The sequence below is a fragment of the Huiozyma naganishii genome, chromosome 2 (genome assembly GCF_000348985.1).
Source record: "Huiozyma naganishii CBS 8797 chromosome 2, complete genome".
NCBI lineage: Eukaryota > Fungi > Ascomycota > Saccharomycetes > Saccharomycetales > Saccharomycetaceae > Huiozyma > Huiozyma naganishii.
This window is the reverse complement of record NC_035923.1, coordinates 503,410-529,671: the sequence shown is the minus strand read 5'-3', so window position 1 is coordinate 529,671 and position 26,262 is coordinate 503,410. Positions and strand designations below refer to the sequence as shown.

The 26,262-nt window shown below is 47.3% G+C and overlaps 16 protein-coding genes across 16 annotated transcripts; 9 read left to right on the top strand and 7 right to left on the bottom strand.

The window, feature by feature from the left end:
- Window positions 1-366: 366 nt before the first annotated feature.
- On the top strand, window positions 367-1,671 carry CRR1 (putative glycosylase; the record flags this gene model as incomplete). Its single annotated transcript, XM_022611566.1, has 1 exon — window positions 367-1,671. One exon carries the CDS (start codon window positions 367-369, stop codon window positions 1,669-1,671), a length of 1,305 nt encoding a protein of 434 aa, XP_022462962.1.
- A 501-nt stretch (window positions 1,672-2,172) lies between these two features.
- Window positions 2,173-5,787, top strand: COP1 (coatomer subunit alpha; the record flags this gene model as incomplete). Its single annotated transcript, XM_022611565.1, has 1 exon — window positions 2,173-5,787. The coding sequence occupies one exon, from the start codon at window positions 2,173-2,175 to the stop codon at window positions 5,785-5,787; it is 3,615 nt and encodes a 1,204-aa protein (XP_022462961.1).
- Window positions 5,788-6,139: 352 nt separating this feature from the next.
- Window positions 6,140-7,570, top strand: TUB4 (gamma-tubulin; the record flags this gene model as incomplete). Its single annotated transcript, XM_022611564.1, has 1 exon — window positions 6,140-7,570. One exon carries the CDS (start codon window positions 6,140-6,142, stop codon window positions 7,568-7,570), a length of 1,431 nt encoding a protein of 476 aa, XP_022462960.1.
- A 214-nt stretch (window positions 7,571-7,784) lies between these two features.
- ATG38 (Atg38p) lies at window positions 7,785-8,572 on the top strand (the record flags this gene model as incomplete). Its single annotated transcript, XM_022611563.1, has 2 exons — window positions 7,785-7,802; window positions 7,889-8,572. The coding sequence occupies 2 exons, from the start codon at window positions 7,785-7,787 to the stop codon at window positions 8,570-8,572; spliced, it is 702 nt and encodes a 233-aa protein (XP_022462959.1).
- Window positions 8,573-8,689: 117 nt separating this feature from the next.
- On the bottom strand, window positions 8,690-9,955 carry CLB4 (B-type cyclin CLB4; the record flags this gene model as incomplete). Its single annotated transcript, XM_022611562.1, has 1 exon — window positions 8,690-9,955. The coding sequence occupies one exon, from the start codon at window positions 9,953-9,955 to the stop codon at window positions 8,690-8,692; it is 1,266 nt and encodes a 421-aa protein (XP_022462958.1).
- A 566-nt stretch (window positions 9,956-10,521) lies between these two features.
- On the top strand, window positions 10,522-11,460 carry PNP1 (purine-nucleoside phosphorylase; the record flags this gene model as incomplete). The annotated part of the gene is made up of 1 exon (XM_022611561.1): window positions 10,522-11,460. One exon carries the CDS (start codon window positions 10,522-10,524, stop codon window positions 11,458-11,460), a length of 939 nt encoding a protein of 312 aa, XP_022462957.1.
- A 169-nt stretch (window positions 11,461-11,629) lies between these two features.
- Window positions 11,630-12,541, bottom strand: SEC13 (GTPase-activating protein SEC13; the record flags this gene model as incomplete). The annotated part of the gene is made up of 1 exon (XM_022611559.1): window positions 11,630-12,541. One exon carries the CDS (start codon window positions 12,539-12,541, stop codon window positions 11,630-11,632), a length of 912 nt encoding a protein of 303 aa, XP_022462956.1.
- Window positions 12,542-12,955: 414 nt separating this feature from the next.
- HRD3 (ubiquitin ligase complex subunit HRD3) lies at window positions 12,956-15,433 on the bottom strand (the record flags this gene model as incomplete). The annotated part of the gene is made up of 1 exon (XM_022611558.1): window positions 12,956-15,433. The coding sequence occupies one exon, from the start codon at window positions 15,431-15,433 to the stop codon at window positions 12,956-12,958; it is 2,478 nt and encodes an 825-aa protein (XP_022462955.1).
- A 303-nt stretch (window positions 15,434-15,736) lies between these two features.
- On the bottom strand, window positions 15,737-17,677 carry ENT2 (epsin; the record flags this gene model as incomplete). The annotated part of the gene is made up of 1 exon (XM_022611557.1): window positions 15,737-17,677. The coding sequence occupies one exon, from the start codon at window positions 17,675-17,677 to the stop codon at window positions 15,737-15,739; it is 1,941 nt and encodes a 646-aa protein (XP_022462954.1).
- A 468-nt stretch (window positions 17,678-18,145) lies between these two features.
- Window positions 18,146-19,054, top strand: HMX1 (Hmx1p; the record flags this gene model as incomplete). Its single annotated transcript, XM_022611556.1, has 1 exon — window positions 18,146-19,054. The coding sequence occupies one exon, from the start codon at window positions 18,146-18,148 to the stop codon at window positions 19,052-19,054; it is 909 nt and encodes a 302-aa protein (XP_022462953.1).
- A 146-nt stretch (window positions 19,055-19,200) lies between these two features.
- On the bottom strand, window positions 19,201-19,503 carry QRI5 (mitochondrial 37S ribosomal protein mS38 QRI5; the record flags this gene model as incomplete). The annotated part of the gene is made up of 1 exon (XM_022611555.1): window positions 19,201-19,503. The coding sequence occupies one exon, from the start codon at window positions 19,501-19,503 to the stop codon at window positions 19,201-19,203; it is 303 nt and encodes a 100-aa protein (XP_022462952.1).
- Window positions 19,504-19,710: 207 nt separating this feature from the next.
- MSS51 (Mss51p) lies at window positions 19,711-21,027 on the top strand (the record flags this gene model as incomplete). Its single annotated transcript, XM_022611554.1, has 1 exon — window positions 19,711-21,027. The coding sequence occupies one exon, from the start codon at window positions 19,711-19,713 to the stop codon at window positions 21,025-21,027; it is 1,317 nt and encodes a 438-aa protein (XP_022462951.1).
- Window positions 21,028-21,277: 250 nt separating this feature from the next.
- On the top strand, window positions 21,278-22,075 carry COQ9 (ubiquinone biosynthesis protein COQ9; the record flags this gene model as incomplete). Its single annotated transcript, XM_022611553.1, has 1 exon — window positions 21,278-22,075. The coding sequence occupies one exon, from the start codon at window positions 21,278-21,280 to the stop codon at window positions 22,073-22,075; it is 798 nt and encodes a 265-aa protein (XP_022462950.1).
- Window positions 22,076-22,194: 119 nt separating this feature from the next.
- YKE2 (tubulin-binding prefolding complex subunit YKE2) lies at window positions 22,195-22,554 on the bottom strand (the record flags this gene model as incomplete). Its single annotated transcript, XM_022611552.1, has 1 exon — window positions 22,195-22,554. The coding sequence occupies one exon, from the start codon at window positions 22,552-22,554 to the stop codon at window positions 22,195-22,197; it is 360 nt and encodes a 119-aa protein (XP_022462949.1).
- Window positions 22,555-22,767: 213 nt separating this feature from the next.
- PBA1 (Pba1p) lies at window positions 22,768-23,720 on the top strand (the record flags this gene model as incomplete). Its single annotated transcript, XM_022611551.1, has 2 exons — window positions 22,768-22,773; window positions 22,887-23,720. 2 exons carry the CDS (start codon window positions 22,768-22,770, stop codon window positions 23,718-23,720), a joined length of 840 nt encoding a protein of 279 aa, XP_022462948.1.
- Window positions 23,721-24,674: 954 nt separating this feature from the next.
- On the bottom strand, window positions 24,675-26,174 carry NOP56 (snoRNP complex protein NOP56; the record flags this gene model as incomplete). The annotated part of the gene is made up of 1 exon (XM_022611550.1): window positions 24,675-26,174. One exon carries the CDS (start codon window positions 26,172-26,174, stop codon window positions 24,675-24,677), a length of 1,500 nt encoding a protein of 499 aa, XP_022462947.1.
- Between the last annotated feature and the right edge of the window lie 88 nt (window positions 26,175-26,262).

Sequence of the window (26,262 nt, the reverse complement as noted above, 5' to 3'; positions counted from 1 at the left end):
TAACAGGGTGCACAATCCAGTTCCTTTCCTCCGTCAATTGCATCGTTTTGGGTGTTTTACTTTTCTACCCTGGTAGTAATCATCTTTCCTGATGTTGTTGTTGTTCAGTAAGAAGGAATATACAGGGTTTGGAGCTTGTGTTGCTTTTTGTAAACTGTGTGTCTGGCAGGTTGTTTACGTGTTTTATCGGACCAGTAGTGGGTGCCAATTGGGGCCTCAATTTCTTGGCTTGACTTTTTTCCTGTATGTGTGTGTGTGTTCGTTTGAAATAATAGAAATTAATTAAACAACTGCACCTTCCCTGTCGCTTCGTTCAAGGAAAAGAAGGGCACACACGCAACCTCAACAAGGTCAAGGTGGTGAAATATGAGAGTCTCGTATACGTTGCTGCTGGGTTTTTTCCTGTTCTATACGTCCTGTTTGGGGGAGTTGTACAAACCGCGGGTTCCAATTCCTTGTTCTAAAGATAGCCGCTGTCCAAAAGAGTGGCCCTGTTGCTCTCCCTACGGGGAGTGTGGTGCTGGCCCGGTCTGTGTTGGTGGATGCAACCCTCGATGGTCCTTTGATGAGAGGGCATGCCTTCCTGCCTCGGTCATTATGCACCCCTTCGCTGTTGAATTTGATTCCCTGGACATTGCCTCGAAGTTGGTGGCTATTGGGGAACCAGAAGATGCTATAGTGGCGTTGGGGAATTACAATGGTGCCAACGGGTTGTTTAGGGACGGTACACAACCCGGTAGTCCTGAATTGACGAGTACTCTGGAAAGTAGAGGGTTCATCCATTTCACTAAATACCTGGTGACAGAGGACGTCGATCTGGCAACCAGTATGTTCAAAAACACAGAGTTTACATACAGTGGGTATACGGAAGATGAACCAAGCACTGGCGATATACTCCTCAAGATGCCCAAGAGAACTACAGGAGCTTTGATTGCCTCCACTAGAGAGTTTCTTTACGGGAGGGCTAGTGTCACCATGAAGACTGCCAGGTCGCAAGGTGTGATCACTGCGCTTGTTTTGATCAGTCAAGTCGGCGATGAAATTGATTTTGAATTCCTTGGAGGATCTTTGAACTCGGTGCAGACTAATTTCTTCTACCAGAGCGGGTTGGACTACACAAAGATGAAATCTTTCCAAGTTGACCCTGACATCTCCCAATCGTACCACAAGTATGAGATAGATTGGACGGAGGACCGAATTCAGTGGTTTATAGACGGTCAATTGAAAAGGACAGTGTATAAGACGGATACATGGGATAGCGAGGCAAACACTTACAAATACCCACAGACACCTGTCCGGTTGGAGATTGCCGTCTGGCCCGGTGGGGACGAGAAATCACCACCGGGGACAGTCGAGTGGGCCGGCGGGTATATAGATTGGGACAACGCCCCAGATATCGTTACGAGAGGTTACTTTGCCGCACAGATACATAAGATACGCCTACAGCCGTTCAAAAATAGACACATCAGGGAGATTGTATCCTGTCTTTCATCGAAGCTGAAGAAAATAATCACGAATAAATACTTGACAACAGTTTCTGTCGGGTATGACCGTGAAAGGGACAACACGTTTGCAGAAAACTCCCTCGAATGGTATTGCAATGCTATACCTTATACAAATGGATGGTTGAGGAGCAGGAACATGCACGAGCTACCTACAGAAAATTCCTAAGGATATTGCACTGATGAAAGGATATTCAAGAATGGATGTCCCCAGCACGCCCCCCATCTACCAACCCCAGCATTCACCACCACCCCATCCCCTCGCTATATAGCCATCACTTTATATTCTGGCTCACGCGTCATTCTACACGGAGAGGAGCGCCATAAAAATAAGTCTCGAGCTTTCAATGAAAAAAAAAACATTGGCGAAAGAACAAAACTTACAGCTGTTCGGAAGCTACGGGAAGGCAGGAAGAACTTCAATTGGCAGACGCAACCAAGTGCTACTTCGCTGCAAGGGAAGAGATAAGTGAGTCGGAAACCAAAAGATACTCTTTGAACGGACCAATTAAATTAGAGTTGAAGTAGGGTCTGTTGTCATTACACTTTTGCACGACTCGTCTTTTATTTTTCTTTCAATCTCAAACTGAACACTTGCGTGAACGGTTCTAGGTTTCTCTTCAGCAGCTCCACTTCTCCGCACACTGCTATATAATAACCGCGATTCAAAATGAAGATGCTAACGAAGTTCGAGTCGAAGTCCACCAGGGCCAAGGGGATCGCCTTCCATCCCTCTAGACCGTGGGTTTTGGTGGCTTTGTTCTCATCCACCATTCAATTGTGGGACTACAGGATGGGTACTCTACTACACAGATTTGAGGGCCACGAGGGGCCAGTCCGTGGTATCGACTTTCATCCAACTCAACCAATTTTTGCCTCCTCCGGTGATGATTCCACCATCAAGCTATGGTCTCTTGACACGAATAAGTGTCTCTACACCTTTACAGGGCATTTAGACTATATCCGTACCGTGTTCTTCCATAAAGAACTGCCATGGATCATCTCTGCCTCCGACGATCAAACGATCAGAATCTGGAACTGGCAAAACCGTAAAGAACTTGCCTGTATCACTGGTCACAACCATTTCGTTATGTGTGCGCAGTTCCACCCAACTGAGGATTTAGTCGTATCGGCCTCCCTGGATGAAACGGTGAGAGTCTGGGATATTTCCGCTTTGAGAAAGAAACACTCTGCTCCAGTGGACCGCTTAGAGGAAATGATGATTCAACAACAGAACCTACTAGACAGTGGCTTTGGCGACTACGTCGTGAAGTTCATTTTGGAGGGCCATACAAGAGGTGTGAACTGGGCTACCTTCCACCCCACTTTGCCCTTGATCGTTTCCGGTAGTGATGACCGTCAAGTCAAACTTTGGAGAATGAGTGCTACCAAAGCTTGGGAGGTCGACACTTGCAGAGGCCACAGCAACAACGTTGATTGTGTTATTTTCCACCCTCACCAAAATTTGATCATCTCTGCTGGGGAAGACAAAACTTTGAGAGTCTGGGACTTGGATAAAAGAATGCCAGTTAAGCAATTCAAGAGGGATGACGACAGATTTTGGTTGATTGCCGCTCATCCACATATCAATTTGTTTGGTGCCGCTCATGACTCTGGTATAATGATTTTTAAACTGGACCGTGAAAGACCACCCAACGTTGTTCACCAAAACCAGTTGATTTTCGTCAACAAGTCCAAGCAAATCCAAGCTTTCGACTTCCAAAAAAAGGTTACATCTTTACCGTACATCAATCTGAAGGGTATTGGCGAGCTATGGAGTTCATTCAGAAATATCTCCTACAACCCCTCTCAACATTCCGTTCTCGTCAATACAGCGGATGACAAGTTTGCACTAGTTGTTCTGCCAAAGCAGCCAACTGGTGCTGTCGAGCCCAACGGTGCTATTATTGATAAGGGCAACTTTGCCACTTTTGTTGCTCGTAACAGATTTGTTGTTTACAGCAAAACAGCAGAATCCTTGGAGGTCCGCACTTTAGACAACAAAGTCACCAAAACCCTCAAGATCGAGGACCCTGTAAAGGACATTGCTCATGGTGGACCGGGTGCTATTTTGCTGCTACACCCTAGACAGGTAGTATTGTACGATGTTCAACAAGGGAAGAAACTAGGAAGTATCTCCGCCAAAAACGTGAAGTACGTTTCTTGGTCTAACGATGGTCAGTATGTTGCGTTGATGAGCAAGCACACAATCACAATCGCTACAAGAAGATTGGAAATGGTTAATTCGATGCATGAAACGATCAGAATTAAAAGTGCAGCCTGGGATGAAAGCAACGTTTTAATTTACTCGACCTTGAATCACATTAGGTACTCCCTGCTGAACGGCGATAGAGGTATCATCAAGACTCTGGAAAACACTTTGTACATTACCAAGGTTCAGGATAAAGCAGTGTACACCTTGAATCGTGAGGGCGAGGTTGAGATCTTGAATATTGATCCAACAGAATACCGTTTCAAGAAAGCGTTGATCAACAAAAATTTCCCGGAAGTTTTCAAGATCATCAACAATTCCAACTTGGTTGGCCAAAATATCATCTCGTACTTGCAAAAATCGGGTTATCCAGAGATAGCCTTGCAATTTGTTCAAGACCCACAGGTGCGCTTTGATTTGGCCTTGGAGTATGGTAACTTAGAAACTGCCCTTGAGGAGGCTAAAAAGATAGATAACTCTCTGGTTTGGGAGAAGTTGAATCAAGAGGCGATCAACCAGGGTAATCTTGAACTGTCAGAAATGATCAACCAAAACCAACAAAAGTTTGACAAACTGTCCTTTTTGTACCTACTATCAGGTGCCAACACTAAGTTGTCGAAGATGGGGAGTATTGCTGAGCATCGCGGCGATGTTTCAAGCATGCTTTTGAACTCTTTCTACAACAACGACGTTTCCTCCAGAGCAAGAATTTTTGCCAACGCTGGCTCATTACCATTGGCGTTTGCTGTTGCGAGAGCGAACAACGACAAGTCTCAGGCTGCAGAATATTTAGAGCAGGCTGGTTTTGATGAACAAGATATTGTTCTTCCAAAGAAGTATAAATCCAACTCTTCTCTCAAAGTTCCTGTTGTTTCTGAACCACTAGCTAAATGGCCGCTAAGACAGGCTGAACAATCCTATTACGAAAAGGCATTGTCGGGTCAATTTGGTGATCTGTCCGTCGAAGAAGAAGAGCACAACGCAGGTTCATCTGCCGCTACAGGCTTTGGCGATGAAGAACCTGTGTTCGACGACGAAGACGTTGTGGGTGAAGAGGAAGACGCCTGGGATTTGGGTACCGAAGACTTGGATATTGGTGAACCAGTTGAAGAGGTAGAGGACGGTGAGACTAATAACGAGACCTTTGCAGTTGAAGAAAAGTCTGAAGTTTCTGTTTGGGTTAAGAACTCTAAGCTTCCTGCCGTGCTTGCTGCAGCCGGTGCTTTTGATGCCGCTGCCCAGGCATTGAACAAGCAAGCCGGTATCGTACACTTTGAACCCCTAAAGGAATACTTCATCAACAGTTACGAAGGTGCCAGAACCTACCTGTCTGGTACTCCAGCAGAATTACCTACTGTTGAAGGGTTCATCCGCTCCATCGCGGATCCTGACAATGAGACAGACGTTTTGCCTCATTTGGGGGACATCAGCGTTGTTACAGGGAAGATCAACGAAGGGTTCAAGCTTTTCAAAGCCAATAAGCTGGAGGGTGCCATTGAAGTATTCAGGGAGGTCATTTACAGAATAATACTGCTGGCCATAAACAACGAAGAAGACGAGGAAACCGCGAGACATGCCTTGGAAGTCGCCAGGGAATATATCTTGGGGCTATCCATTGAGTTGAAGCGTCGTTCGCTTGCCGCCGATGACGTGAAACGTAACCTAGAACTAGCCGCTTATTTCACCAGAGCTAATTTGATTCCAAGTCATAGGAGCAATGCCTTGCAAGTTGCCATGTCCCAGAACTTCAAACACAAGAACTTTGTTCAAGCTTCGTATTTTGCTGGAGAGTTCCTGAAAATTGTCACCACTGGGCCTCGTGCTGAACAGGCAAGAAAGATAAAGAACAAAGCGGACATGATGGCTAACGATGCGATTCCGTTGGATTTCGACCCATACGCCAACTTCGACATCTGTTGTGCCAGTTACACACCAATATACAAGGACACGCCGTTTGTGGTTGACCCATTGACCGGCGCTAAATACCAAGCGTCAGAAAAGAATCATCTGGACAAGATCGCCTTGATATCGAAGATTGGTGCACCAGCTTCTGGTCTAAGAATTCATCTATGAGCTTTGCCAGACGGAAAGAAAAGTATCCCCCACAAACTGTTTTCTTTCTTTTGTCCATACATCTACGATTTAATAACTCACTTTATTATATAACTAAAAAAATTTGAACGTACCCCCCCGTCCTTTGGCCATGAAGCTAAGAGTGTCAATGGTCTCCCTCTGGGAGAGATACTCTGTGGTCACTGGCAAGAAGCTCTTTCTCGTTAAGTAAACAAATCTGAATATAAAAAGAAAACAAAAAGAAGAAAGCATACAACTGTTACGCGACAAAATTGACAAAGATCGCGAAAGGGTGGAGCGTAACGAGAACAGGGCATTCTACCGAGCCAGAAACGCGGATACACTATCCTACATGACGGGGGAAATTCTAACTTTGCACGTAGGTCAGTGTGGGAACCAAGTCGGCCAACAGTACTGGTCTCAGATCGCAAAAGAACACGGTATCGGCAAAGACGGTCAAAGCGTGGAACCAGATGATCCCAATACATTTAGAGAGGATGATACAAACCCGTTCTTTAGAAGAAATGCGCAAGATAGATACACTCCAAGAGCTCTGATGTTCGACTTAGAGCCGAAGGTTATAAATGATGCCTTCAACAATTATCCGGGATTTTTTGACCCACGAAATAGCTGGGTCTCTGAGGAGAAGTATGGTGCCGGGAATTCGTGGGCCAAGGGCTACCAAGAGGGTCAGAAAAGCGAGGAACACTTCCTAAACATGATTGACAAAGAATTGGACTCAACAGAGAATTTTGAAGGTTTCCAGTTGTTCCATTCTGTAGCCGGCGGTACCGGATCTGGGCTTGGTTCTAACTTGTTAGAGACTTTGGCTGACCGCTACTCGAAGAACATCCTGACAACGTATTCAGTTTTCCCAACGGATCAGTCGGAGGTCGTTGTTCAGCCCTATAACACTGTGCTAACATTGAGAAGGTTAGCAGAGGAAAGTGACGCATCCGTCATCTTTGATAATAACGCTTTATTGAGTTTATCCTCCAGAGTGTTCAGAGGTCAACAAATAGATTTTAGCAATTCCAACCAGTTGATAGCTGCAACATTATCATCAGTAACGAATTCGTTGCGTTTCCCAAGTTACATGTACACATCACTACAAAGCTTAGTATCCACTTTGGTGCCAAGCCCGGACCTACATTTTCTAACACCATCGTTTACACCATTCACATCTGATTATGTGGCCCATGAGAAAGAATACAGACAAAACACAGCATACGACGTATTACTGGATCTCATAGACGGGAATAACTCGCTAGTGTCAAATAAGAATAACAAGCCAGTGTATTTCAACACGTTTAGCACACTGATAGGTACTTTGGATCGTAGTGATATTACTAGAGCAATCTCGAAACTACAAACAAGGCTCCACTTTGCTCCATGGTCATCCAGTGTAATCCACGTCAACTGTGGTAGGAGATCGCCATACCTGACGAACAAAAACATCGGGGGAGACTACGTGAATGGGATGATGCTTTCTAACTCCACCGGAGTGATACCGCTACTAGAGAACGCCTGTCACTCCTTTGACAAGATCTTTGCTAAACGAGCCTTTCTCAACACCTTCACACAGTCCGGCATGCTAAGTGACGATGACTCCGAATTCATTGATTCCAGAGCAGTCGCCCAAAATATCATAGACCAGTACGTTACCGCAGAAGAGACAGACTATCTGGATGATATATTACTTGATGACGAGAATATGACTGGTGTGCTGGAAGACGTCGGCGGGCAACAAGTCGATCACGAAGGAGACAACATCATTGTATGAATCGATTCTCATAGCTGGGAGGAACACATCTTCTAGGTGCACTGCACCGCATAATATCGTGTGCTATGTAAATTACCGTTTGTCACGAAATGTAATATTATCTAAATAATCTTTTCAGCTTTTGATTTTTGACCTTTACCAAATATCAACGGTTTATTTCGATCCCCTTATCAAATGTAGACCAAAGGCCGGCAACAATCACAGTTACCATGATATGTCCCACCTCAGACAGGTATGTAGATCAGAGCAGAATAGTCGCATTGATGTCTGGCAACTTGAATAGTAACTAACTTTGACTCTTTTATTTTTATATGGCAGACATACCAATTGATAGAGAATGCTGAGCAACAAATCAAGAGGGGCAACCTGAATGAATCCCTGAAGTACTATAGACAGTCCGTGAACGAGATCAATAAAGTGATTTTACGGTTGAACAGTGAGCACCCGGATGAAGTAAACGATGAAGTTATTGAGAGTATCGAAATCTTGAAGAGGGACGTTTCTCAGACAATGTTCGACCTGGAGAATTTTATCAAAGCCCAACGCGCCGTTTCAAAGGGATCCACAGTTAAGAACTCTATTAACATGAACATGATGGGGTCAATGTTACTTAGCATTAAACCGTCCATGAACAATGTGAATAGACCTTCACCAACAAGCGAACAAAGCGGCGATGGGGAGGGAAATAACTTTGTTAGTGATCCGATTCTCACCGGTATACTTAACAAATTACAGACAAATTTATTTGCCTTAACTGCTGACACTAAAGGAGTGGGTGTTGATGGGAGGGGTACAAAGAATGCCAATCTGGAGGTCAGTCACCATATAGAACAATTCAAACGAGAGTTGAGTTGGTATGAGCAAAAGAAATTTTCTGAATACGATTCCCGTTTAGAGAGGACTCGGAAGGAAAACAGGAAGCTGCTTCAAGAAGTAGAAAAGTTGAAGGACAGATGGAACAACCTTGTTGAAAGTGCAAAACAGAGAAGAAATCGAGAATGAGAGTGATGATGCTAGATGACTATTTTTTCCCCCTTCGCTTCTATTCGAGAAGCGCAATATACAAAGATACGTATGTAATTAAACCTATACTGGAAGGAGGTAGCGATATGACTGATGTCAAGATTTCATGGAATCCACCCACTTATCGAATAATTGACTGGAATGATGGAACTTGCCAGTTGAATATTTATCCCAAATGGCATTTTTAGAAGCACGACCCTTTTTGCAAACCTCGCACAATGTAATGACTAATGGCAGTAACTGGTCTCGTGTGTACCCAGAGTAGTACACATGCTTCGAAGACCATATATCATCCTTTAATATGATTTTGCTAAGGAAATATGCGCCTGCTGCAATCCAGCTTATGGGGGAGGCCACCAATTGAGGTTCCATTAGCACGCTCTCCAGAAAGTATTTGGCAAACGTTCTTATCTCGTAGTGGTAAAAGTCAGCCCTACTTATCTTCCGCAGGAACGACATTGGACCTGGCCAACCAATTTCGAACTCCAAAGTATCTATCATAAATTTCTCAGCTTGTAGGATGTCTCTTTTGGTGTATTCGTTGTCCAGGATATGACATATATCGGCCAAGGTTGGGTAGTTGATCTCTTCGTATTTCGAAGCGATCAACAATGCAGTGATTCCTACAAGCTGGAATCTGTTCAAGGTGACTTGCTTTTTGGACAGAAATCTATCCATTATGTTTATTGTTAGGAACAGAGTCTCTGGAAGTAACTGGAATCTTTCGTGGACTTTGACAAGCCAATCGACCAATTCCTTGCGATATGTCCAGTTCAAGTTATTTTGGAAACGCATGTAATCAGCATTTGGCGAGAATTTCAACTCCAACTTTCTCAAGTAGTCAAAAATATCTGGCGAATAATCGGCAACCATGACAGGATCGTACGTGTCGTCATCGTGATTCTGTGTCTCCAAGAATGCAAATTTCTCGTTGATCTCTTCTAAAATCTGCTGCGTCTTCTCACTGAAATGTGGCATGAGTGACAGCACGGGCTCAGTCTCCATTCTCTCCCCATCATTCACCTCAACTTCCATACTCTCATCGTCGACGACAATCGGACTGTTTTCATCGTTGTAAATATGAACCAAGGGTCGTTTACCAGATACGGGTACCTCAACTTTTGAATTAACTGAGCGGTTTTGCAACGGTAATCTTCTTACGGACCTTCTCCCCCTCACAGATTCCCCAGTCTTGAAACCGCTGGCACCACCAACACCACCAGTATAGCCCGGTTTTCTGTTCGTGGCCTGAGAGGTAACATCGGTCAATGCGTTTCTGCTCTTCCCTATACTGGCAGCCGTCGGTTTCAAGTAGTTCTTGCTAGATGTTGGCCTAACAACAGTTCTTCTCGACCTATTCATTGTCTCTGAACCCAGTTTTATAGACTACCTCTGGGCTTTTCCACCAAAAATTCCGGCCAATTGCAACAAACAACACAAGCGTATCCAAATGGCAACCAGCGGCCCTCTGCCCTCCCCTTCAATGGACAACCAAACGCCTCTTGAACTCGCCGATGACAGCCTTTTGTGACAGTTTCCACACTTCGCACTGAATTTTTGGTTCAATTCGCAATGTGTTTACACTCTGTCCCAAAAGGGAAATAGCGTGGTCGGAACCTTCTGTGGACCGGGAAGACCCTGGCGAGCGGTCCTTGGGACGGTCCCTTTGAGCTGACGAGATCCAGCAGTTACAGTATCAGTCGCTTGTTGAACCTGCCTGGGAATTGTCGCGAAACAGGGTACGTCTTTGAACCCAACAACGCCGGGATATTAACTGTTTAAATACACTTCTCCTCGAACGTTAACGAATTGAGCAATTGTGACCGAATCTTATGTCTTGAAGAAGCCAAGGAGGGGGCTCTTGCAAGTAGACAGTCTTGGTGAACTTGCCAACGCACACACACAGAGGCTCTACCTGTCATCATAAAATGAGTGTCACCTTTGATATTGCTATTGAGAGAGAGAAGATTGCAGAAGCTGCTGCGTATCTGCAAGGCAGATTCGAGTCGCACAATGCGAGCGGTCACTCGCTGGCCCCACCCAAGACGTTGGTCATTTGTGGATCTGGTCTTGGTGGAATTCGGAACAGACTAGAGCAAGATCATCCAGCTCCGCTGGAAATCCCGTACGAGAGTATCCCCGGGTTCAAGAGAAGCACAGTTCCTGGCCACTCCGGGCATCTAATCTTCGGTGAAATGAAGGGCAGCTCCGTCGTGCTGATGAACGGTCGGTTGCACGGTTACGAGGGTAACACGATCTGGGAGACCGTGTTCCCGATCCGCGTGATCCACCATATGGGGTTCGTCAAGAATCTGTTGGTCACAAACGCAGCAGGCGGGTTAAACCCTGCGTTCCAAGCTTGCGACCTGATGTGCATCTACGACCACATCAATTTTCCGGGTCTTGCAGGACTACATCCCTTGAAGGGACCGAGCTTCGACGAGACTGGGCCCAGGTTTCTGCCCCTGAGCGACGCTTACGACTTGTCCCTGAGGAAGTTGCTCTTCCAGAAATGGCAAGAGTTACAGCTACAGAGACCACTACATGAGGGAACGTACACTTTTGTTTCGGGCCCGACATTCGAGACGAGGGCAGAGTCCAGACTGATCAGGGCTATTGGTGGGGATGCGGTCGGGATGTCCACGGTCCCTGAAGTAATCGTTGCAAGACACTGTGGATGGAAAGTACTCGCATTGAGCTTGATTACGAACAACTGTGTTTTGGACCCGCCTGCAAGCGCTCTGGAAAACAACCCTGTGGCACTGGAGGAAGGGATTGCCTCTCACGCGGAGGTTTTGGAGAACGGTAGAATTGCGTCCAAGGATGTGGAACGTTTGGTGGAGGCTGTTGTCGGAGAGCTGCGTTAACTGGAGGCGGAATCTCCATCTCATCCCCAGTGTAAATGGATTATTAGTTCTTGACTAGTGGGTATATACGCGTATGTAAATCGAGCTCGTTTCTTTGTACTAAACGCCGTTCGATCATTAACTTGGCGGGGTGGGGGTCTCCCCTTCCTGCACCCTGCATCAAAAGTTTTCACTGTTCGACCTCACCGGCAGGTTCCCATGTACCTTCCAAGTTTTCCTTCCACAAGGTGACTTTGTTGTCTCCACCAGACAATGCCAAGATATTACCAGATAGCGACCAACTGGCTCTCCATAATACGTCTGGGAACTTGTCCTCTTGCAACAGCGTCTTCTTCCAGGCACCGTTGTCCTTATCCTGGGTCCAGATGACACACGTCTTATCCTGGGAGACACTAGCTATGTACGAACGCAGCAGGACGGATGGGGACCACGCGACGTCCCTGACCCAGTCAGAATGTCCGTCCAAAGTGTCCTCCAAGTTATAAGTCTGAGCGGCTGCGTCGTACTTCCAGATCTTGACCAGGTTATCGGCACCACCGCTGACAAATCTACGCAGTTCCTTCTGAACCGTCACGTTCCCCTCGCCTGCCGGGGCAGCCTCCTCCTGGATAGTAGCTGGTGCCCAACACACGGAGTTGACACCTATAGTGTGTGCGTCAAACACGATGGGTGCGACAGCACCGTTCTCCTTAAACTCGACCACGGAGATTTTACCGTCGGATGACCCACACAGTAGCATGACACCGTATTCATGGGGAGCCCACTGTATGGAATTGACCGAGGCAGAGTGCACTGCGTGAACGGCAATCTGCGCCCACTTACCACCTTCCTCCCTCCAGATAATAACTTTACCGTCGTACGAGCACGAGGCTAAGATCGTGCCAAATTTAGGGTGCGCCCAATCAACCCTCCAAACAGGGCCCTCATGGCCAATCAGTGTTTCAACTAGTTTGTGCGAGTCGCCCTCGACCTCGAAGATCTTGATCGTCTTGTCAGATGAACATGTTGCTAGACGCTTTCCGTAATAATCCAGAATTGCATCGTGGATGACATCGTTATGTGCATTCGTTATAGTGACCATTATTCCTCGTATGTATATATGTAAGTGTGTGTGTGGGTTTGTGTGCGTGCACGGTATGATTCTGACGCTATTTGCTTAGTCTTCTCGATATATGACCTGCGTCCCTTTGAATCCTCTTTCCTGCCACTTTATTCCAAATAGCTTGTAAAACGCGGGAAGAAAAATGCCACAAAGGAGATAACCCAATTGCAAATCGATCCCACAAAGATAATCCGTCGGTGCAGATACAGAAACAGGACCAAAGATCTCAATTCGTGGTGAACAACCTGCTCGAGGGAGAGAATTTTGGTGCAGAAAATGAAATTTCAAGAAAACTGCGTTGACGAAAAAAATGCGTTGGCGTTTTTTGATGTTGCGGGTAACGGGCAGGTTTTTGGGTGACGGGTCCGACGGTTGGGACCCGTTGGGATCCGTTCAGATGGCGAACATCTGGATGTCGAAGTTGCCCGCTGGCGGGTTCGCTTGTTGCTGTTGCTCCTGTTCTTGTTCTTGCCCCTGTTGCTGTTGCGGCGCACGCCTGTTTATTGGGACACCGTTTACTCTTACGTTCCAGTTGTTTCTCTGGGTGAACGCGCGCATCGCAAAGGTACCGATGAACAGACACACGATTATGATCATGGGGAAGACATCGCCGTAATCGAATGTAGTGCTCTTGAAGATACTGTCCGGATTCGGCGTGTGGTGCCGTGTCTCTGCGCGCCCCAGGTATCGCAAATTGTTGAGTATGTCCGCCTCGTATTCGTTTTCCACCACCGTGCGGTGGATGACTCGTGTGCTACTGGAAACGTCCTCTAAGTAGCGTTGTAGGTATAATAGGACCGGCATGGACTCCATGATTTTGTGTGCACTGGTGCTTATGAAACTGTCTCCGTGACTGAACCATTCGTACCACGCCTTAATTTTCAGTTTTAACACGCTCAGTTTGACACCCACGAGAAGTGACTTATTGAACTCCAGGGCCTCGTCGTAGTATCTCTTTGCTAAATGATAGTCCTTGGGGACACCCAAGCCGTACTCGTACATGTACCCAAGATTCCAAACCGCCTGGGAGGAGTACTTCAATGCTGCACTACGGTAGAGCGATAGCGCATTCTCATACTTGCCCATGTTGTAGTATATATCACCGGCAACGACACCCGCGTCAATGTTGTCCTGCTTGAAGGCGCGCGTGTAGTAACTGATGGCCATCAGCTTCCTCTGGTCAGGCGTCTGTGGAGCCGCCTCGTACTTGTAAGGGATTTGGTACATCAAATGTGCCGCCGAGATCTGCGCCCTTTCGAAACCTTGTTCCGCAACCTCCGTATACAGCCATAACGCAGTCTCAGAATGACCCATCAACAGCTCGCCAAAAGCAGTCTTCAGTTCCGGGGCCATGATTGATTCGCTGTTCTCCACAAAACTCTTAAATATGTTGACAGTGTCCTCCGTGTTGTACTTGTTGTTTACACCTTGCTCTGTCATTTTAGCAAACTCGTAGAAGGCAGGCGGATAACCCTTCATGTACGCGGTTTGCATCAGCAAGAATGGGTCGCCCAGATGCTGCTGGTTGAATTCGGTGATAATCTTTGCCATTTGGTACTCAACGATACCAGTGTTGACCCTCGAATTCTGAACACGCTGGTAGTAGAGCATAGCTTGCGATACATTCTTGTGGTGGTACTGCTCGATCAACGCTAGGTCGATATGTGCGCGGCTTTTGATCTCCATTACATCTTTGATGATGTCAACGGATCTTTTCAAATATTGCTCCGCCTTGCTCAAGTCCGGAGCAGATAAGCCCTCACCGGTGAAGTATATGTGACCCAACAAGTCCAAGGTCTTCGAATAGAAATACCTTTGCAGACTCTCCATGTTGTATACGTCGTCGTCAAACTCCTCGACTGAAAACTCCAATAGCTTCCTCGCCTTTAAACAATCCCTAGCTCTCGTGTACGTGCCTTTGTACTCATCCCATGCAATATAAAAGAGGTCCACTATTTGGTCGTCGTTATCCTCCAGATCGGACCCCAAGGCAAACGAGCTACTTTCGTCAACGTTGTTGAACCGTAGCATTATATCCCCACCACGCATCTTCGTCAAAACACTCGATGTGATATCAGGTCTCGCTGACTTTATTCTGATAGTGCTCAATTTCGTAGAACTCAACTGCGGTCCCAGTAACCCATCGTCAAAATCAGGTAACCTGATATTGAAACTCTCTGTGTAAGGGAAGATAACGTTCCACTGTTCATCCGAGTATTTGTGTCTAATTTGTTCAGCCAGCTCTCTATACAAAAGCAGCGCTCTGTTCATGTCCCTGGGGACGTTCAGCCCGTTCAGGTATTTGTAAGCGAGCACCTGTTTGGCCCTGATGGAGCCCAACCTGGCCGCTCTTTGATAGTACAGCAGTCCCTTTGGCGCATCCGTTGTGTTGTACCCTACTGACCCTGTGGAATACATCACGCCTTGCTGAAACAGAGTCGTTGAGTTGGAGTACCGTGTCCACTCGTTGAATTTGTTCAGGTAGAGTTCTGCAAGTTCCTTGCTGTGGGGGAACCCATAATGTTGATACAGGAAGCATTGCGCAAGTGTAAATGCAGCGTCTGTGTTATTGTATTTATCTGTCGACTCAATAAGCAAATCAGAGAGCCGCTGTTGCTCCTCCGTGGCCTCTGCGTCCCAAAACCTCTTAAAAAGTTGGTATTCGTCATCCGGATGGTAGTCCAACGGAACCTCGTACGATACCGTATACGCTACTGGTGGCCTTTCCGTATGTGGGATATCTATCGGGTTTATGCCCTTCCCGATAGTGGCCATCAGAGATTGGGCCTCTGTCCAGGGATCCGGCTCCTGCGAGGCAAATGTGCGTAGCACGCTGATCAATATAAGCAAAACACCTTTTGTGAGCAGCATGCATGCAGGGTGATATACGTGGCTTCAATGGAGAGATTGTGATTATCGGAACTGCGCGAGACAACGAAACAAAGTACCAATCCCCTTTGATATGTCCAGAGTGTCCTTTTGCTGAGAAGTTAATGACATTTTGACCTTTTCATTTTATTTCACGATATCGTAAGTTCATGGTAGCGCCAGCGTTATACATAGGTCTCGAACAAGAGAATGTTTCCGAGTGGTTTACGTCCGGCAGTCAGTGATAATAGGAAGTGGGCACTGTTGTCTTTGTTGTACGTACCGAGTGTTATATATATTACAAACCTATAGATCAATGAGTGAGACTACTTGATCAGGCGGTTGTTGCTGCTGCTGCGGTTGTTGTTGGTACGGTTGTTGCGGCTGTTGCTGGTACTGCTGTTGTGGTTGCTGCTGCTGCTGCTGCTGCTGTTGTGGTTGCTGCTGGTACTGCTGTTGTTGTTGTGGCGCATTCTGTTGATCACTCTGGTTACCGAATCCATACCCCGTGTAAGCTGGCACGATTCCTGTACTTGGAAGGCCCGTGTACTGGCTGTTGAGGAACGGGTTGCTATTCGGGTCCTTACCCTCACTGTTAACCTGCTTGAATCCTGTACCTTGTGAGTTTATAAACGTTCCAGTCTGCGTGTGCTGTGCTGGGATACGCTGCGTGCCCTCGTTACCGAAGGTGTCCACGCCAGTGCCCTGTGCCAGCAGGTTGTTTAATTCGCTGTATTTGTTCGTCACTTCTTGGTTCCCTGTGTTCATGCGAGGCATGGGTTGTGGTACCGGTGCTGGGGCCCTACCATGGGCCTCTTGTCCTGGGGAACCCGTCGGAACGTTTCCTGAAAACTGGGCATTTGGAACCTGTTGTGGCGAAGAGTACGGATTGTACGCTTGTTGGGGTGACTGCTGAGGTGACTGTTGTTGCGAGGGCTGTGATGGACGTGGTGGTTGCGGTGGTGCATAGTTTTGTTGCGGTGAAACGTAGTTGTTAGGCGACTGGGTATAATTTGGCTGTTGTATTGGAGCCGCATTCACTGCAAAAGGGTTATTGGATCCCGTCGTCATTGGTTGTTGCTGTTGGGCTTGCAGAAACTGTTGCTGTTGCTGTTGTTGCTGTTGCATAGCTTGCTCCTGTGCTTGCTGTTGTTGCAATGCCTGCTGCTGCTGCTGTTGTTGTTGCAGAGCCTGTTCTTGTGCTTGTTGCTGCTGTTGCAACTGCAGAGCCTGTTCTTGTGCTTGTTGCTGTTGTTGTTGGAGAGCCTGTTCTTGTGCTTGTTGCTGCTGTTGCAATTGCATGTACTGATCTTGGGCCAGTCTCTGTTGTTCCTGTTGCTGTTCCCATACCTGTTGCTGTCTTTGGTACTCCTGGTACTCGTCCTGAGATACAGGGTTCCCAAAGACATCGAGGTATGCCGTGTTCAATTGTTGCTGTTGCTGTTGCTGTTGCTGTTGCTGCTGTAGTCTTTGCAAATGTTGCAAGTTCTTCAACTCTTCCTCCTCTCTGCTGAGTTGCAATGCAGCCTGAAACTCTGGATCCTCCTCGTCGTACATGCTGAGCTGTCTCCTTCTCTCCTCGTCCTCCTGCACTGTTCTCTTGCTCTCCTCTATCGCTCTCTGCAGATCGTCATCATCGTTACCACGAGCGCCACCACTTTCGTAGCCCTGTCTCTGTGGAGGCGGTCCACCGGCTGGTCTCGGGTAGTACTCGTCTTCAGGGTCATCACCTCTCTGGCGGTACTCCCCTCCACCTCGGTCGCCCCCTCTTCTTCTGCCACGGTCTCTTCTACTCGCACCTCTAGCCCTCTTGGCTTTCCGCCCACCCAATTGCTCACCACTTTGTAACAATTCCACGAGATCTCTCGCCTTAACTCTCACAATCTGCCCCTGATCAAACCCAATCCCATCATCTACAAACCTGAAATTCCTCAAAGCTTTAAGCAAAAACAAGTGGTCCCTTGCCCAATCAGCACAGTGTTCAGACCCAAACCTCACCAGGTAATCCAACACGGTGAGCGACTTCTCAATGTGCCGCCAGTACTTCCCTGAATCATTGAGTCTCTTCTCCAATACATCCATAATCTCGAAGAAATCGACCGAGTCAAAGGACAACCCAGCAATATCCTCCAGCGTATCCAAATGTGGCGTCCTACCGTCGTTCGCCGTCGCATCCCTCACGAGCACCTGCGTCGAGGAGTACCCCTTCATCACGTTCTTCGCGGACCGCACAAACTGTCTCGACATCTTGCACTTGGGTAACCCAACTCTCTAGCACACACAGACGCACGGTCTCTACCACCCTGTGTCTCTCCTCCCTCTACCTCTACCTCTAGGTATCCACCACCCCTTTCGAGCAGATCTAGTTCTTACTCTCCTCAGAATCTGGCGCTATCTGTTTTTTCAAGATTGTCGTGGAAAGTGATAACATGGGCTGTGGGACAAATATGGCCCAACCAAAATGGGACAAAAACGGCGGTGGGACAAAAGTGGGACAAACTTGTCCCAACCGTCACAAACGATATAAAATCAGAGATATGCACAGCCGCACGTCGGAAAAAACTGGGTGCGCCAAAAAAATGGCGTTACCGGCTTTTACAATTTCGCGATGGGGTTCACAGAAGACACAACGTATATATATGAGCAGTGGGAGACGTACTGCAAGGTCAATTGATAGGGGGACAGGTAACCACAAAGGGAAAGAGACACACAGATATGATGTCCACGATTCCCTCTCCTACAGATACAGACGCGCTGGCAAACAGGATCAATTTCCACACGAGAGATCTCCACAATGAGGTGGATAAAGCATTCTCTGTCAAGTTCATGATGGCATTGAGACACTCGTTCATATATACGGATATCTTGAAGACTTTCTACACGGTGTTTGGTACCGTTGAGCAACGGATAGACGAGTTGATAGCCAGTGAGGGGGGTGACGGTGTGGGTGCTATTTTGGGGGAATTCTATGTCCCGGAGTTTAGACGTGCGGATAAGATTAAGAGAGATCTCGTATTTCTTGGGGAATGGGACACGGTGGAGTCTGGCCAGTGGACTCCGCCGCCACAACTCGCGGGTTTCTTGCAGTATCTCCGGTCGGAGATGGATAGGGACCCGATCACCGTGCTGGCACCTTGCCACGTGCTGTACTTGGCCCTGTTCGCTGGCGGGAGGGTTTTCAAGTCATCGCTGTTTAAGAATCTAGGGTTCCTGCCCAATTTCAGGGATAAGAACGGCCCCGGTGAAGAGATGTCCGATCATACATTGGTCTCTAACGCTACTAATTTCTTCCAATTTGCAGAAACGATAGAGGACGAAAACAAATTGAGGTGGACGTACAAGAGGAATTACGAGCTAGCAACGCGGGACACACTCACGGAGGATCAGAAACTTGCGGTGATTGCCGCGTCGAGGGACGTGTTCCGCCACACTTTCGCGGTCATCGAGGAAATCTGCCAACAGAACCACGATGAACTCATGTCCTTTAGGTCTTTCAAAATCGTCACGTACTTCCTTGAGGAGTGGAAGTTCAACAAAAACTTTAAGAGGGGGGTCCTGTGGGGCGTCGCCTTCCTAGCACAGTTCCTCTTCGTAGTGTTGTACTGCTGCTTCCTCAGACGCTAACCCGCGTCATCCACAGATATAGTACACATAGATATATATTCTAAAACCGGGAAGGTGCTCGCCGTTCATTCTCATCAACTTCTTATTACTGCATGTACGTCAGTGTATGTATATACAAGAATATATGGTTCTCTGGGAAGGGGGTTCTACCTCCCCTGCGATAGCTTCAACCGTTCAGCTTTCTCCCGCTTCCGCCTCTTCCGCAACTTATGTTTCTTCATTTTCTTCCTCCTCTTCCGCAACACCGAGTCCAACTGGATAACCTCTCCAAGGATCGTCGGCCCATCTTGGGGCAACCCAACTGTAGGCCATGTAAGCACTCCGCTGGGGGGGTGCGTTTTGCAAACCAAACTGCTAAGAGACACCAACCTTCGCAGACCGTATCCCCTCGCAGCCGCGCTTAGCGGTGTTGCCGCTGCACGGGCACAATGCCTCAACACACTCAACATACCGCACAGTCTCACAGTCTCACGAGTCTTACGAGTCTCAGCAGTCTCAGCAGTCTCACCGTCTTCGAAGTGAACGAATTTTCAATCGAATTTGAACAGTTTTGTTGCTGTTGCGGGGGGGGAAGACACACTCTTCATGAGAGGACAGAAGACGGGCCATACACACTCTGAGCAATTGGGGTAGCACACTGACACACTGACACTGATATGCTGTGCACTTGGACGCTGAGACCAGGGGTCCGGAGCGCGCACCGTGCTCTGAGGGCGAGTGGTTTGCCCTGCATTGCCCGGAGACAACTGATGGGGTTCGTGCGGAATGCGCTCGGGTTGGAACCGCCACCGTCTCCGATGGACCCTACCCCTGAGAACAGGTTCCACCCGTGGGACCAGTCCCCAGTGGACGCTTTACGGGAGCGTGCTGCCCGGATCAAGACGCTGGCGAAGTGCCCCGTCACGGGGCTCAACGTAGAGTATACGTGTCCGCTATCGGGGATCCCGACGCACCACTCGCGTGAAGCGTGGGAGCAGGACACACAGTACCATGCGACGAAACGGTACGAGACTTTGAAGAAAGTGAACATCTACGAGCACGACCTCCGCAGTGGGAGACCTTTCCCGGAGTTCGACTTCCCGCAGGAGCAAGGGTACGACAAAGTGGTCAACATGACCAACTGGGATCTTTTCTTCTACACGAGAGGGTTCTACTCCATGGACACAGAGTTCCAACTTGCCGCGGTCACTAAGATGCTCAGCTACCCTGTCACGATTGCGTCGTTGCTCGCGCAGTTCTCCCCTTACTCGCTCAACCCGAAGGGTCCCATCACTCTGGAGGGGCTCAAGTCGCTTGCCGCAGTACGATATACTTTGTACTCGCAGAGTTTTAATAACTCGGCAAGAGCTGGTGGGGTCACTACGGGTGGAGCTCTAAAGAACAGACCCATGAGATTGTTCGTTTTGGGGGCCCGTGCGGAGGCACAGCTTCCAGGGCACGTCTGGAAACAACTCTCGTACTTATTCCCTGAACAGTCCTTCGAGATGGTGTTCATAGGACCAGAATCCTACTACGATAGGGCGCGGGGGCAGTACGTGCGGTCTCCGACTCCGGTCGTCGAGAAAGTCGACGAGACGCTTAAGTTTATCCACTACACGGACTACTTCCACGTGCTACACGAGTCCCAGGACTTCTTCCCCTACGACCCGTACTTCGACTGCTTTTTCACGTTCCACCCAGGGTTTGCGTCTCCGGAGAACAGGGACACATGGCTCTCAAACACGCTGCCGGCTCTACTGGACACGAAATGTGCCATCTTCACTACTGGGTTCGACAGGGACGATCTCATGAACGACGTGGCACTGCTCAACGAGAAATTCGGCTCAGAGATGGACATCCTCATGGAACCAACGAAGAACGTCTTCGGAAGCACCAAGTGGGAACTCAACGACCTCAACCCACACGAAGTGTACCAGTTTAACATGTACATCGCAGGATTCAGAGGGAAGAGATACCACACCATTAAACGCTGACGGGAGAGCACTTATTACTCCATATATATATATATATATATACCTGTAGTAAATATCTACCAAAACCTATCCCGACACCTGCTACAGATGCCATCGTCTTGCCATCCCAGCTGTTCTCAGTTGCTTTGTTCAATTCTTCAATACGATATATATTTTGTGACAACATCGAAAACAAGGAACACACAACACACACTCCACAAACACATCCTTGAGAGGCAAACCCCGCAAGGTATCCACGCTACCGCCTACAATGTCCATCCGTCTGTTGAAGAACTCTGTGTCGAGACGCGCACTGCTGTCCACTAGGCTGTACCATCCAAATCCAATTGAGTACGCGAACTCCACTGTTGTGGCACCCTTGACGTACACAATGGATTCCCCACAGTCTAGGATCCTGACACACTGTCTGCAGAACGAGGTACCACACTGGGGGTTTACTGAGCGTGCGTTGCTGAAGTCGATCCAGGCGGTCGGCTACGATTCCTCGATGATGAGCGTGCTGGGCGCCTCAAACTCACCCTCTATCTTCCACTCGTCCCCCGCGGTCATGGAACTTGTCAAGTTCAATCTTGTCAAGAAGAGACACGCGCTGACGGAATCTCTGGCCGCGGCTGGGCTTGGGTCCCCCGCGGCTTTACCCTCGCTGGAACACCTGCTTGTAAAGAGGCTGCAGATGGATGTCCCGCTATCAAAACAACTAGGTGACCTGTTTACGCAGTTGGCATTGCCGAGCCAGTTTATGGTCAATGTCGCCGTTCCAGAACTGTTCAGACTCTCCGATGACATGATATACTTCTCCAACGAGAAGGATCATTTCGACACGGCGTGGTACTCGAAACGGCTCGGTGTCAGCCTCGCTTACACTACAAGCAAACTGTTCATGGCCCAGGACAACTCGCTAAACTGCCAGGACACAATAGAGTTTGCCAGGGACAAACTGCACCGCATTATGACGCTCGGCGAGTACTACAATAACGTTGAAGAGTACGCCTGGTACTCAATCATGACCACGGTAAACCGCGCAAAGGCTGGCTTTTCGAGACACTAACTCGTCCTCTCGCTGAAACTCAAATACACCTTTAGTTGGCGTGTGCTCCGTAATGCTATCTATACAAATAATACTTAAACTCTAACGCTATACATACGTGCCACTTTCCAATAGGCCTCCTATTTCGCTGATGCTGTGGGTGCCGCGGCATTGGCCTGTGCAGCAGCCTGTAGCTTCATCAGCTCGGATCTCAACCCTTCCAACGTCTCCTGTTTCTCTTTGATGTTCTCCTCGCACCTGTCGATCTCACCATTGATAAACTCCAGCCGTTTGTCCACATTCGTGCGCGCCTCGTCCTGGTCAACAGGCAGCAAAACACTGCCCGTCAGCTTGTACACTTTCGAATCCTCCTTCAACGCGTCGAACTCCTCAATGACTATCTTGTTCTCTTGCAACTGCGTCTCCAGCTTCTGCCTCGCCACAATCAACTCCTCCAGCGCACTCTGCGCCTTCTGATACTTTGCAGCAGGATTTGACATTCCAACAGTCGTCCCTGGGATCTATCAATGGTATAAACAGCGGCGTACCTTCTCCTCCTCCTCTTCCTCCCCCTCCTCATCCATCATCTTCTTCTTCACATTGAAACTTTTCACTCTGTTTTTGGACTCAAGTACTAAGAACAGCCTCTGATCCAGCAAGATGACCAGTTTAAGCCAACGAGCGGCAGTTCTCCAGTAATCCAGAGGATAGTAATGTTGGTATGTACGCCATTTTGCCCCTGTGTGTGCTCACACCGCCCACATCCCCAAGTATTCATAAGTTACTAACATCCAGTATTGGTACCACCAAAGGTACCCTTTTGCCACCACAGTTCAAACATTGGAATGAGTTCGTTGAACCAAGGCACCACTTGGACGCCCCTGTGATGGTTCCAAACCAGGAATCCTTACAGGCGCTGCCTCTTCCTACAGTCACCGTCCCTGCAGGTTTCGACTGGGGGAAGGTACGAGACTGTGATCCTGACCATAAGATCATGAATCCATTATTCAATACAAGTCACACACACGCGATGACACGAGGGGAACTGGTCACGTCCTTGCAGCTAAATGAGTCTGTTGTCTCGCAAGCCGCTACAGAACTGTCACAGCATTGGGATTACAGGGAAAACTTTCCTAATGAGTTCGACCCAGCGAGTGACACAAGAGAGGATACCAAATCCATAGTGTTGAGGCTCCCCATCGTAGAGCTGAATGGTATGAACACTCTTTTGATATCAGTGGATGAGAATTTCCTAAAGGTGTCGCCCATCTTCACTAACGTAGTTGCTAGAAAGTTAAGGACCCTTTTGAACACGCAGACGAAGATTCTTTTGGTGGGATCGTCGGATAAAATATACTCCACCAAAATGGTTTCGTTGAACGAATGTACACTGCAACCTCCAGAGTTCATCACTGGGTTTCTTGGCGGCATGATAGACGAACTAGTGAAAAACAGATTCAGCAACTTCAAAGGATTTATAGTGCAAAGCGAGGGTCCAACAGGGTTTGAGAAACTGTCTTTAGAATCCATGGATGAATTGATCGATTTTATCATCGATGAATGGAGCAGCTACAATATCAACGCTGATGCATTTAGGGAGAATTGTCATAAATTATGGAAATTAGATGGTGCCGCAATGAGTGCGCAATCAGGTTTATACATTTAAGGAGCATATAGTGCATGCTTTGGCATCCGATATAATCTAAGCTGGTGGAATCTCAACTTGAACCTTAATCCTTTTCAGAGTTCTGGTCCTTTTGTTTATAGCAGGTTTTTGAATCTGTTTATTTCAAGCAGACCAGTTATAATGTATACTACTTAGTGTAAATATACACTTCGGTACTTGGTCTATTCTGCTCCAATTGCTTTTCGATTAAGAGATATGATTTAACGTTGAGTGTAGTGTATTTTTACTTAAAACTGTAAGAGCTAAAGCAGGTTGTGATTGAGAAAAGTGTGTAAGGACTTTGATATTGTGTATTTACGCCGTATACGTAAAGTATGTAGTTGTATCAGTTGTGCGTGCTTGTCTTCCACTTTCTTCGTTAGTTGGGTCCTGAATTTAGAGACGGTCTTGAAAGATGTCGGTGCAGATACCTTGCGGCTTATATACGTTCCGGATAACGGGCCATCCGCATGTCTCGAGTTCGTATACTCACATGTCGGGTTTATAATAGTCCACAGTACTGTATTAGATAGGGTAACGGGTCATGAGTCCATTCCCAAAGGAAGTTCCCAATTTATCCTCACACAAAATAACCAACTATAAAACCAAGAAAGACCATACATCTTCGTTCAAAGATGCCTTTTGATAAGATCCCTTATGGTTTTAGGATAAATCTTCCACACGTCTGATAAATTGCTCTTAACTTAGACAATATAACTTGTAGCCGTATTCCGATCGCTGCAAGTTTAACAGAATAGAATGAGCAAGTAAGGCTGTGTACTAATATTAATGTAAATAATAAAAGGGCTAAATATACAGTATACATAGATGACAATGTATTTAATAGAATTGAATGAAGTAATCTTGAATGAGAAAAATGACGATAAGCACGGATTATTAGTCCCTTCAGAAAATGCATTTATTTCTTACTTTTCTTCTCTTTCTTCTCCTTCTTCACCTTCTTCTCTTTCTTGTCTTTCTTTCCTTCTTGTCCTTCTTTTCTTTCTTGTCCTTCTTTTCCTTCTTCTCCTTCTTAGGCTTTTCTTCTTCTTCTTCTTCTTCATCAGACTCTAGCTTTCTTTTCTTGGACTTGGCAGGCTTCTCTTCAACATCGGCGTCTTCCTTCTTTTCAGCATCTGGGTTTTCAGACTTGTACAATTCCATGGCCTCATGAATAGCAAGCTCGTTCTTCAAAGTTGGCTTACCAGTGGCATAGAATTCAAGTCTCTGTTCCACCTGCTTCTTCAAAACGGTACCAAAGACGTTGCTTGGCTCGTCAGAGTAGTTGTCAATTCTGGAAGCAATGGAACACTTGTTGGCCAAGTATCTAGATATTCTACCCTTGTTCTTGGCGGCGGCCTTGGCGATGAACCCACTGTGGTAGATCAACCCGTACTTTGGAGTGTTACCCTTAGTCTTCAAAGCTCTGAAAAGAGCCTTTTCAGCACCCAAGATTTGGACGGTGGAGGCGGCTTGCTTGGACAAATTAGTCAAAGAACCAGCATGGGAAATCAGTCTAGCACCAATGACCTCACCAATCAGTTCTGACAGGTTTGGAGCAACGGTGTGCATCTTCTCACACAGGTAGTCATACAATTGTCTTCTGTACTCAACAAGAGAAACGACTCTTTGCGCAAAGACACCAACGTTTTCCATATCGGTTTCGGAAAGATCTTGACCCATGGAGATACGAGCGTTGTCGATAACCCTTTGAGCAATACCGGCGTCGTCATTCAACAAAGCGGCCAAGTCATGTAGGGACTCGTCGTTCAAAGAAGCTTTGTCCTTGATGAACAGAACCAATTGAGCAAATTTGTAGTTGTCTGGAACTAGCTTAGCCAATTCCGGGAAATGCCACCCGTACCATTCCTTGACTCTCATGGCGAAAGTGTTGATATCTTTGTCCAATTGGTCAACTAGAGCAATGGCTTGAATGATATGGTTATCGTTCTTTTGAACGGAAAACTTCACTTTAGCTCTGGAGTAAGCATGACCTAGACCAAGGTGAGCTCTGTCCAAGTCACCGGATTGCAAACCTTTGAACAATTTCTCACCGTGCAGTCTGATACCACGCAACATGTCCTGGACCAACTCGTTGGAAACACTGTCCACGTAGGGGAAGGTTTCCTTGATGGATGGACCCAAGTTTTTGTCAGAGATACCAAGAGCAATAGATTTCTTCTTGGATGGCTTTGGCAAATTCAAGTCCAACACCGACTTCAAGGACTCGGAAACCAAACCTTCAGAGATCTCGTTAGCGTTCTCCAAAGCTTCAGCAGCACCCTTGAATGGAGCAAACGAAACCAGCTCTACCATCTTGGTGAAAGACCCAAAGTCGTTGATCTGTTCCTGCACCTCGGCAAGACGAGATCCAATGTCATCCTGTTGTAGCTTGACTTTGAATACTGCGTAGCCAGTAGGCTCTTCGAACAGCAAATACTCAATGGCAGCCATTGTCGATAGTATCTGTTGGTTTTAAAAAACTTGCCGAAGAGTCTGAACAAACCTATCTTACACCTCTGCTACTAAAGTGGTGCCAAAA